Source organism: Anticarsia gemmatalis, chromosome 16 (genome assembly GCF_050436995.1).
Source record: "Anticarsia gemmatalis isolate Benzon Research Colony breed Stoneville strain chromosome 16, ilAntGemm2 primary, whole genome shotgun sequence".
Classification (NCBI taxonomy): Eukaryota; Metazoa; Arthropoda; class Insecta; order Lepidoptera; family Erebidae; genus Anticarsia; species Anticarsia gemmatalis.
In genome coordinates this window covers 8,364,569-8,377,304 of record NC_134760.1, presented here as the reverse complement: position 1 = coordinate 8,377,304, position 12,736 = coordinate 8,364,569, and the positions used below count along the sequence as shown (strand labels likewise).

Below are 12,736 nucleotides of genomic sequence, written 5' to 3'. Positions count from 1 at the left end.
ACAGTTACTGGCTGTCGTAGAATTCACCCACATTTTAAAATTGATTTCGTAAAATGGCTTATACAAAAAAATAGTAAACATCTGGCCACTAGATACACATATTATTGAAATAGTGCATCTAAATGCAAATCTATGCTGCGGTTTAGAACTGAGCCGTAACAAAATATTCTATGGTAACAGTATTCAATGCAGCAAACTTGGTTGCACTCTTATGAAAAATTCATTCGACGTATTAGTGCACTTGTGTGAGAAAGTATTATGTAATGTTCTTAGTAATATGTTTAGGATTAATATAAATATAAACTGCTAATATACTTACATACATAAACCTGTTATACCCGAAGTTTTAGACAGAGAAGTATAAAATGCATTCACGTTTTGCAACTTTCATTATTAGTCCCACGTTGTAGAGGCCAGTCTTTTGCCATATACAGGGCACGTTACCGAAGTCTGGACTATTACTGAGAAACATATTATTGAGTAGACTAAAAGTATAGATAATACAATATATATCTATCACATTGGCTTCCTCTGTCAATTTTCCATAAAAAAAATATTATTACGCCTTACGCCTAATGCTCAAAAAGTAAATTTATCGGTAGAATTCGCAGAGATTCTGTTAGCTATTTGTTTCATTAACTAATTATAAAACTAGTGCTAATAACTAAGAAAGAGAACGAGTAGTTTCCAATTACATTTTTCCAGTAAGTAAATGTATTAATCTTGCAGATAGCTTGCACGCAAGCAGTTGATGTATTGATATACGTGGCTTAAATAATATCTAATCTGTATCATTTACATTTTGGTTTGGGGAGGGTTACTTATCTCCGAAACCACTGAACATAATGTGAGTACACTTTTGACAAAAAATAATGCCATAGTCCTAAGGCAAAATTCTCTATGCAGACGATGGCGGTTAAACAAAGCGCATTAAGTAGGTATATGATATAATTTGAACATAATATATACAAAGTCTGTACGACAAGATGTATGGATGCGAATGAAGCAAAGGAAGTTTATAAGGATCGTACCAAATGGCGTTCTCTGGTCTCTGCCTATCCGTATGTGAAGAAGGCATGATTTTATGTATGTACATACATTATAATATATTGTTATGTACTTAATCATGTTACGTGGAAAGCCACTTCTAAAGCACTTACTATGAAATTCACAGTCAAATAAACAGATCAACATTTCACCGGATACCGAATACCGATACTCCATTCCATCATCAATCTCAATTTCTATATCAGTATCGAATTAATTATTCACAATCCGACCGCAAATCTTACTCCAAGGCTAATCAGGTTAAGTGATATTACGAGGGGGCTTAAAAGCCTCCGTCAAAATGTTGTATTTTGAATATACTCCCGTACTAATACATATTATAAACGTACAAGTCTGTTTGTCTACTTTTCACGGCCAAATCACTGGACCGATTTTCATTTACCAGATTTTTTTAGAAGTCACCTTCTTAGCGGGTAAATTAATGGATGAAAATTTTGCTATAACTGCAGAGCTGTGGTAATCAGCCAATGAGCTTTCAATGCAAAAGTTCGTATGTATTATTGTTACTCTTTCGCACAAAATATAAAATAGTTTTTAACGTAGATTAACAGACAGTACAGTCACGCTGAGAAAAACATATGCTTGAAATGAAATCGAAAAAAATATTTTTAATATTTTTTAAGCATGGTTTTTTATTCAATTATTTAGTTTAAAGATAATGGTCCTCAATGCTATTGAAATTGTATTTTAACAGTTATATTTACCAAGTTTGTAAACAATGCATACGTGTTTCATTCTCTAACATGAAGCACACATTAAAATTTTAAGATCTCGCCAGAGCGTGGAATACGTCACGCATTTTTGTCATACAACTGTAGTTTAATTTGATTAATTTAACCCAGTTTCAGTGTACCACTGGACTAAATTTGTTATACTGTTTTTTAATTGTTCATAAGTCTTCTATTTCAACTTATTTTCGGCCTATTTTGATAGAAGATTTTTTGAAAAGCACTCCTCAAAATAGTAGAGTTTCAAATTAATCCGTTGGATCAGCAAATCATCTCACGTTGGTGAGCAGTTGGTGGCAACTGTCACGGTTCGGTGTCCAGGACGTTGACACGTCTATCGAAAACCGCAAACCATTGTCTCTCTAGAAAAACGTGGCTATTTTGCCTTTTGAACACGCGTCGTATACCCGTTTACGTAGTTTCTTTATGCAAACACCAATCTAGTTAGACATTTTTATGACTAAAAAGAAAATACTAACAATATAAAGCTCAAATTTAGATCGGTATACAAAAACTGAAAAAATACGCTTTGGTAAATGGGTACCTGGGGAGTCTGAAACTTTCAGCATCAATACATTTAAATTAACTTTTTCGGAGGTCGTTTTTAGATTAAATTTATTTCCAACGAAGACTCCAATAAATATCAAATCAGACTTCTATTTTGTTGCCTTTGATAAAAGTCAATGCACTTAGTTTGCATACGATAAAAAATATAATGCAATATACAAAGCTTTCATTGTTCAACGTCGTGTAGTACTATTTGTATTACATAGAGACATGTATATCGAGTTGAGCGAAAGATTCTTGAACCAGCTGACTGCCTCGGGGTATGTCAGTTTACGTCAGCAATACAGTAGCCGTTCTGTTTCATTCATACAACTTGTAGTTTATGACGTAGGTGAAAGACCGAAGATGACTGATTTTTCAATAATAAAGAGACTAGAGGGCAAGACGAATAACCCCCGGTTTCTGAGGTAAATTTAGCGGTAGTTTATCTATTCAAAAGCGTAAACCGGGGGCTAGTGAAGCAACCGGTAACCTAGCGATTGCATAGATCAATAGTGGCTTCGTGGTATTGTACTGCTGAGAATCTTAAGGAAGACATTCAATGAGTCCCGATAATTATTAATTAGCTCTCACCGGTCTACTACCGGTTACTATATTAAAAAAAATAAGTAACGGAATTTCAACGTTCTTATTATGACAGGTATGGCCACTAACACCGCTAACGAAACCTTATGAACACGAAAAATAGTATTTAAGGCAACATTCATAAATTGTCCGCAATCGTAAATACGCAATTTAATAGGGCACATGGACTATTTAAAAAGACACCTCTTGCTCACACAAAAAACATTTTTCGGTCGGTAGAAAAGAAGTAAGATAATGATGTTAAGTATTGTACAAAATATAGTAGTTGGTATAAAGCAGCTGGTGGCCTTAGGGTATGCGGGATACGAGAGAACACCGTCAACAGTAGCTGCTTCATTCATAAATTGTGGATCTTTTATATTTATTCTGTGGAGTGTATTACGCAAGAGCTGTCTGCTGAAGAAATAAATGGGAATGTTGATCGATACGTTTATAGAGCAAAGATTGTAATGTAGGTAGTGTTAAAATGTAGCTTTTTTCCATTAATATACAGGAATTTATGTCGTCATATCTATTTCTCATTCTCTTCACGATTTGTTTGAATTTCCCATCAATGAACCTATAGGCTTGGATTGAAACGTCATGCAAAGCTTTTCGGTAATGTGAAGGTAAAAGCGAGCTTTGGGGATAACATGAACAAATCTTGTTGCATGTATAAAAAAGAGATTGTTGCGATCATAAGAATAGTTTTGAACCCGAGACATTAATTCTTAGAGAATAGAAATAACCTATCCGAGCAATCATTGCTTCTATACGTTTAAATAAATGCGTACAACATTAATTTCAATAATATTCGCAGATGTTAAAGGTTGACGTGAAAGATATCTTAAAAAAAATGACTTACAGCCATTTCAAATTTGCAAACTTTGCAGACGCATAAATTATAAAGTTACTTGTACTTTGAACTTAGAAAATAATGAGCGAAATTGCTGAAACATGTCTCAATTTACTTAACACTAAATTATAATGAAATTCTTAAAATTATACATTAAATTTGTAGTAAAACTAAATAGTTTAGTGAAATAATGTTATTCTATTAAGATCGTATAAAATAATATTTATAAGAAAATGTTCTACTTGAACATTATATGCGTGAGTCGGTAGGCAATTAAATAAGGGAACGTGCACACTACTTGGTTATGACTAATCGGTCCGAATACACTAGTTAGTTACGTACGTACGTACTAATCGGTAGCAGTCGATAGGTTAGGTAGCGAACTAAAGTTGGAAATTGTTAGTTGATTGATGAGATAAGTTCGTGATAGATATGACGCTTTAAATTATGTATGAAAAACATGATTCTATTTGAATTTGAGACATAGATTTTAGTCGTAATTCTCGTGACCCATTGTAATAGGCGGTTAAGATTCCTTTGAAGTCGTGTTAGGTGTTTTTGTGTATATGTGTTCAATGCATGTTCAATACATTATTAATACATTATTCTGACAGTTTTCTTGCAAGACCAACGTTATACTCGGTTTAGTTCAAGAGCTGTATGTAGTAACATAAGCTAAAAAATACTTTACTTGTATTTGAAATGACATCATTTAACACAAAACCCAAGCTCATTTATCTTTTAGACTAATAATACTTATTAATCATCAAAACTATCATTTATTATGTTCGCTGCCAAACAAAACCGCTACCAGTCTTTAGCCTCACTCAAGTGTGAAAGGGTCCTAACTGTATTAATTTAATTAGTAGTAAAGATTATGTTACAAAATTGTTTTATACTGAGATAGTGTAATTAAAAGAACCGTGAGACATTTTCATTAATGAAATAATATAAAAGGTTTTATTCAGTTGGAAAGTTTATCAAAACACAACTTAATAGTCCATTACTAACGGGCTCATGGTCTATAAAAAAAACTTTAGTGATATTATTTTATTGCTATTGGATTTAGTTGTTTTTATATCACTACGTAAAGGAATGCCGACGAGACGCCTTAGAGCAAACATGGTGCTTATAAAAGTCCTTCAACAAGGTCAGTATCGAATCCCTTACTACGGTTGACAAGAAAACTGTCTTGTCACAACCGACAAGACTTTTGTACGGTACAGTTTTATGATTCTAACAAAAGTATGTATAAGAAGTTTCGGTATAATGTGTTTACTTCCTTAATACGAAAGATTTGGTGTTTTGTATTGTTGAGTAGATATATTATCACAATTAATCTCACTGGATAACATAAAAAATCACATTACTCATGACAATAGTAACATACTTTGAATAATAAATATCGTATCTTGACCCCATCCTTCGAAATATCTTGATTTAGGTCGGGATCAGAGATAGTGTTACCCAAAATCTTAATGTTTTATTAACATTTTAATTACGATTCCCTATCTTTAACCATTATCAAATTCTTAACAAAAATGGATGATAAAACATTTGTTAACGTAAAACCCGACCACCCCATACTGTGAGAAAAAGGAACAGCTGTTTATAATCTTGATAAACTCACCAAAACTTGCGCGTTGCCATTCCTGTCGTCAACCCAAGCGACTACCAAATCTGCACCTCTCATATTCTTCACTGAATTGAAACCCAAACCGACGTAACCACGAGTTTTCGCCTCAAGTCTAAACGTTATACTCGAATCTGTATTCACCCACCGCAGTATAACGTCTCCATTGTCATCCAATCTCTCAGAATGCGCCCATGTTAAACTCGATTCGTACGACTTCGAGTCGAACACTTCTCTCCGATGTCGCACTTTGTATTGATCGATTATTTTACTTGTCTTTTCGGTTTTCTTTTGTGCTTGTAAAAGGGCCATTGCTTGGCCATTCTGTGCTGGGTTTGGCGGTAAATCATTTTGTCCGCTGGGCTTGTACCTCGGGAGCTTGGCATCGCAGAGCAAGATTGCGCTTAAAGCTAAGACTACTTGTAGATGCATTTTTGTTTTATTTCGTTATTGCATCACTTTTAAAATATCTGAAACAAAAAGGAAAATACGTTAATTATAAATTCAAAATGCATTTTGTTATGCAGATATCAAATGACAGCTGGCTGTTAAAAAACATATCACTAAGATATTCCATCTAAAAGTTGCGATTGTGAAAAAACATTAGCCCTGTTAACATACAAATCGTTGCAAACTTTATTTCCTCATAACATTAGCATAAACCTAATGGTACAAAAATAAACCTGTCCTTTCCCAAAATTAGTTACAAAACCTTAATCAATTAAAAAAGCAAACAAAACATAATGTATACCGATTCAAAAAAGATGTCGTAACAAGGATGCGGGTACAAACAGGTAAGGTTTCCGGTGTTCTGCCGATGACGTAACAAAAACACGCCGTGAAGATAACGAGGTGGATTTAACTCGTTCCGGTTTTGGAGACCGCAGAACGCAAACAAATGGTAGTAACCCTATTAACATACTAGTCACTGTTTGGCGCCAGAATGAGTCAATGCTCGCATAAAATTTGGTTATTAATAAATTGCCCTATTAGGTGTTAACAAACACCTAGAAAAATTGTTTTTTGAGTTACGTAACGCACATACAAGAACAAAATAAATCGCTTAAAGGACTAATATCTACTTAATATCTTTTTTTTAAAGATTTTGGTCTATTAAGCTTGAAATCGTCCTGTTTGTTATTGACTATTTACTGCATTCACTAAGGTCAATCGAATAGATACACAAATGAGTTTGTCTTTTTACTTTAGTTTCATTCAATAAAGGTAACACTCCTGATTACGACTATTGCAAATGGATGTTCCATGATGATATTTCACAATATGAATCTAAACCCACCTGCAGTTTTTATACCTTGCATCTGTCGATCTAGATCATAATGCCTAGTAACAAGGTTTTGTATGAAATCAATTTTCCGGATTAAAATGATTTGGTTGCACGACCACGAATTAGTAATGCAGCCACTCATTGTGTTAATAAGCCTTAATTCGTTACGAAGTCAGTGTTGCATTTACTCGATAATTAAGGATAAAAGGAATAAAACTGGATGTTGGGTAAGAATTTTGTTTGCATTGAACTTTGACCTCAAAATGAAAGTGTTAAAGTCCACATTTCTTTAGGTGCTAATTATGAATAGCAGTGGATTATTGGGTAATTTCCTGTCGCTACTGGCTGATCTTTGAGTCTAATATTTGGGCGATTCGTACTAAACAGGAAAGTAGTAACAAATATTCAAAAGGCTTCTGGCTTTTCACGTCATAGTTCAATGAAAATTATGTAAAGAAGCACTGTTATTTGACAACCTGCTTATGAAATTATCCCGTAATCTAATCAGCAATCGATTATAATTGAAATTTAAAGTCCAGAACACAGAGAGGACTCACAAACACAATGTAACATTCCTTATTAAGATCAGCATGATTATTGACAAGTAGTGTACGTCGATAACCACTATGCAATACATTCCTGCTTTCACGTAACATGTTAAATTACCATCATTTTAGAATGAAGCAATAGTGCAGAAAAGTGACTATCAAATTATTTTCAACTTATACACGATAGCTTTCCATTTGTTTATACTTAATCCAGGAACAGTTATATTAAGAACACACGAGACTACAGTCAATATTTCTATAACCTCTGTTATAATTGACGTCCACTTTCCCAATGCAACAACAGGCTGGTATCTTCCCACGGATGTCATACAATGCAAATAAAGGGATACGTGGACTAGATTGGGTTCATGGTCCAATGTGTGAATGTTTTGAATTACCTGTCGCACTGGTTTGAGTCGTGACATTTTGGGACCTTTTCATTTGATGCAGTTTAAGAGCAAAATGAAAAGATTGTCTGGAAGATACGGTTGGTCTGATCTGAGCATAAAACTGCCCTACGTAAATCAAAAGACTCTTCAAAGAATAGTAACTAAAGCAACGACCGTTACAAAAAAGCAGAAACGTAAATGTAAGATAATCAAAGAATGGGAATAATAGAAATAATAGACATGTCTACACCCTTCTAAGTAGTTAAATGAATACCAATATGACTAGGGAGTGTATAATATTCGGCTTATCTTTAGTCTGCCTGCAAATAACATCATAGTAGTTGTAATCTCTTTTATATCTTTCTATCATCAAAAGTATTTGAAGTCTGAGCCGTCGAAAGCGATGCATGGCAATTGATCACGTTTGTACGTCCAGATCTAAGTCGATCGAATGCATCTCGATCTAAAAGCAAATAATTTATCTACGAGAGAGGGTTCTTTTATAAAATTCGAAATAGAAACGTAAAGGCTACGGTAGAATTGTGCTCACTTTGGCATCGCTGGAGAAATGCAATTAAGTGAATGCTTCAGGTCTGGAAGGACGTAACTCCATTCGTTTACAAAGAACGTTCCGCTGTGCTTATATTATTTTAGTATTGAAATACTGTGAGCATTATTCTTAAGACAATGGAAGTTACAGAAGGAGCGACTATTTATTTTAGGTGAATTTCCTTTCCACAGCAGAAAGGAGACAGAAAGGAGGTTACTTAAAATTTCAGAGACTAGAATTACATAACTAATGGTCCATTTGAATAAAATCTTGCACTGACGTAAAGCCACTTTATTCCTACTGCACGTGATTTGAAAATGGCAAATTCAACGCTAATAAATTCGCGACAAAAAACCGATGAAACGTTATTTGTTTTTATAACAAATTACCATATTATTGGGGCATTAGCGAACCCACATTTTAAGCAACACCTTATTTGGAGCCGAGTTGCGAATCGCTAATTTATTTTAATCTGAATTTGATCTGATATTAAAGAAAGTTATTTATAGAAAAACTTGGGTACGTAATATAAATAAAAAACAAAGATCTAAGACTATTTATATGGTAATAAGCCGATTAATTAAAATATTGAGTATTGGCGGCAGAATAATCGATTTTAGTCCGCACGAGCTTGAGGGTCAAGGTCAAATGGACTGCAATTTTAAACATTGATACTTGGTAACAAAATAATAGTAACTAATCTATTTAAAAGTAGAAGTAAATTCATATATCGATAGCTCGATTCTCTACCCACTACCAACTTTCAACAACTGGCCAGCTATCGAGAAATTTTGTATGAAAATTCGAACAGCGCCTCTGACGGGCGTCGTAGTAACTATTTTGGCAGTACATTTTAAATGACAAACGTTCGATACTCGACAGTACCGACTGTAGAGAATCGCCCACTTGTATCGGTCATTTATTATGAGCTATGAGATGGTTGGTTACAAATGGAAACAAAATACCTAAACCACAAAATATGTGTTCCCTTCTATTGTCGTACCTAAACTTTGTATTATTTTAACCTAAATTAATTTCGAACTATCTGCAGCGAATTCCTTACAATGCGTAAGACAGTCTACGACTTTCCTCGAGATGTTCCCAAGAAAATACATGGAGAACTTAAACCGTGTGACTGATGCAATGCAATGTAACTACTAACTACTGTCTTCCTTCACAAGTTTGTTTCGAAGAGTCTCTTACAATGTCCATCTGCGGTTATTTGGTTAAAATAGTTTCACGGCGCCCATTCAGATAAATTCCGATTATCTGATTTACCACAAAATTGTTTACCTACAGCGATTATACTTGTATTCAAAACTACTGCAACATCTTTTTAAGACTCCTTTTAAGATTTCAATAGCATATCTATATTTTTATTCCTCATCATCAGCCTAGCTTTTTTTCTATGTTGGAGTCGGCTTTCAGTCTACCTGGATACAGGTCAATTCTAGTATTTTACATGGAGTTCTACCTATTAGACCTCCAGAGCCAAACCAGGTTTATGACACGGTACTCCTCGGTCAGACTGGTTGTCAAACTCTCAAGCTTCTGACTGCTGGTAACGATCGACTGTCAAAGATCGGCAAAATAAAATACAATTTAACGTGCCTTGCGATACACGGAGGAACCAAATAACTAACGAAATCTATATTTTTATTACTCCCGCGAATTAATAGTCCAATAAATTAGAACACTTCCTCGAAGAAAAAAAGATGTTGAAAAAACAATCGTGAGAAGTTCCCTGCGGACAAAAACTCGGATGTGACATCTGTTAAGCGAGGTGTCGGGTCGCTTATAAGCAAATCACTGAATAAATAATGTGAACATGTTTCGCGAAACAGATAGTCAAGATCTTGATATTATTTTTCACTGGGTAGTTAAATAACATTTATATCAAAATAGAAGTAGACGCTTTAGGGTTTCACAGTTCATGAATTAGTGTCACATAACCTGTTTGATAAATACAGTGACGGCAATTGTATGAAAACAGCTAATAAAATTAGATCTGATAAGCTATCTTTTACATAATATATTAAGAATTAATTTTCGAAAGACTGGTCTCAGTCGGATATTACTCGTATTGAAACCCTTGAAGGTTAAGCTTTCGACATAAACAGTAAAGGCAAATCGATGAAACGAAAAATTGAGTATGATTACTTATTTAATGGCTTCATGGCCTATCAATAACTATCCTTTACCCTTAAATTTTAATGAAAATCATAATTTTTACATCTGTTTCGCCATTATACATTTAATGCCAATTTAAATATAACTGACAGGCGTGTTGTTTATAGATAATAAATTAATATTATAATTAAACAATACCCTTCGTTAAAAGTCTATAATACTTACCCTTAGGCGTCGTTAGCACTTAGAACTTATCAACGCAATCACATTCAACGTCATAACTTAGTAATTTATGCGTATGTTGCCGCATGGACACATTTAATTGCAGATTTATGCTTTCCACCAACCCCAAGCGGTAATTGCTAAACGTGACTGTCCTAAGGAACTCTTAATTCACAATAAACTTCCCTTAACCTTGTCACGTTATGCCCTACATCTCCCAGATTAAGGGTCCGATAATAAAAACCACGGACAAGGTCGAAATTGTTTAGGGAGCCACCGTTCCTCGAGACAAAATAGTTGAGGACTTAGAGGGTTCAAAGTCACAACAAAGACCGAATTATGTTTGACCCTAAAATTATTTTGAACAGCCTTTAAATACTTGAAGGGGTCTGGTTGTTAGGCCACTTTTGACTTAGAAATTGGGTTTAAAAATACAGACATGTAGGTAGTTACGTACTAAAAGATGGACAGTGAAAAATAGACTAATAAAAAAATATTATCTCGTCGGGGTGAGTTGAGTAATTTCTGGGCGGGTTGAAAAGGTAAAACGAATTATGGCGTAGTCAATAAGTGCCCTCCACCTAAGCAAATATTTGAACGAGCCAAGTACTTATGAGGAGAATATTATAGCCAATGTTCCAATTCGAATAGTGCTACAGTATTTTTCTGAACAAATCGATAAAATAAGACGCTTGCAAATTTTTCTTTCCTATTATGCGACGACATTGAACGGTTTTGAAATATTCAATCCGCGGTCGATGAACCAAATCTCGAGGCTATTCAAGATATTATCGTAATTCGATCTATTGGAAAAGAATAATTGTTATAAATATTATATGATAGATGTAGTCTAATAAAATATATCTTGTTATGATAACATTTTTATTAAACGAATACAATGAGATTCATTAACCAAAGGAAGTAATAAGTAATAACGATTGTACAACTCATTTGCGGCTCTAAAGCTATAAAACGAGAATACCTTTCACCAGTTTTCTTTCGTATCCAAATCGTTTCAACCGCTGAAAGCGATACGACCACAACTAGAATACTGGTTATAAAAATCTAATTTTCTATTTTTCTTCAACTAAGAAACAGAACGGAAAGACAGCTACAAAAACTTCCAATTGCGGTGTTGAAGCAAAACGAGATAACAGATCATTATCCACTTATTGGGGGGAAGTCGAAACCGCTTTGTCCATAGTCGTTATAAACAAATGGAGCGATATTTTCGTTGGTAATAAACAAGAAACCGCAGTGAGCAAGGAGTTGATACTTTTGATTTGAATAATCTTACTATTGAACTCACATCCTGTTGTATGTCTGAATTGCTGCCTATCATCCAATTGCTTCGGTCTGACTCAGATAAGCTAATTCTTTTTTCCAGCTACTGGTCTAGATGAATCTTATTTAAAATACCCACAGATTATTTTTTTTATACGAGCTATGGGTAAGTACCTTTCATTCTTTCTCTATGTATGATACAGTTATTTTTATTAGTGACTTGCACTTATATGTAAGCTTTAAGTGCGTGTATGAAAGCAAGTTCATTTAGGATGGTTCATTTAGGTAATAACTATAATAAGTAAAGCTCTAGGCTTTGATCTAATTCTGCAGTGCAGGAAATGTTTCACTTTAAGTATCCGACAAATGCTTTTATGACTTGAGAATTCTGGTTTTATATTGCATATCCTGCGAGGGCAACCTCAGTTATTAACGCATACCAATATAGCACCGGAATCTTTATTGTGCAACCGGTTTTGATCGCAATACGAATGCGTTTTTGTCTGTCAAAAATTTAATGTGGAACTGAATCCATAACAATAACGTAAAGAAAAAGTTACGAGATTGCAGACTCGTTTTAACTTTTAAAACTAAAATGTTTAATCACACGGAAAAGAGCGTAATAAAAAAACGTGTTTAACGAACGGTGTGGCGCTGTTACCTTCAAACATCAGGTACTCCTTCAACTTTATCCATCAGAATTTACAGATGACTGCTTCGAAATGCGATCTCAAAATGGCAAAAAATCTTATCCTATACAGACAACGAGAATAGAATAAAACCAGAGTTAATCCTGAGAAACTAGACGGTTCACATAATCGAGATGATAGAAAAAGTTTCTTTATAACGTATCAAAAGGTCTGTAGTTTTATAACGAGCGAAGTTGGTGTAGCGTGTGGCGAGAGCACTAGC

At 34.3% G+C, this 12,736-nt stretch overlaps 1 protein-coding gene across 1 annotated transcript in view; it reads right to left on the bottom strand.

Moving 5' to 3' along the window:
• LOC142979177 (MOXD1 homolog 1-like) overlaps positions 1-12,736 on the bottom strand; it is a 77,003-nt gene that overhangs the window by 28,758 nt on the left and 35,509 nt on the right. The window contains exon 2 of the mRNA XM_076123968.1: positions 5,414-5,886. Within this exon, the coding sequence (XP_075980083.1) occupies positions 5,414-5,848 (435 nt within the window). The 5' untranslated portion in view covers positions 5,849-5,886. The remainder of the gene's footprint in view (positions 1-5,413; positions 5,887-12,736) is intronic.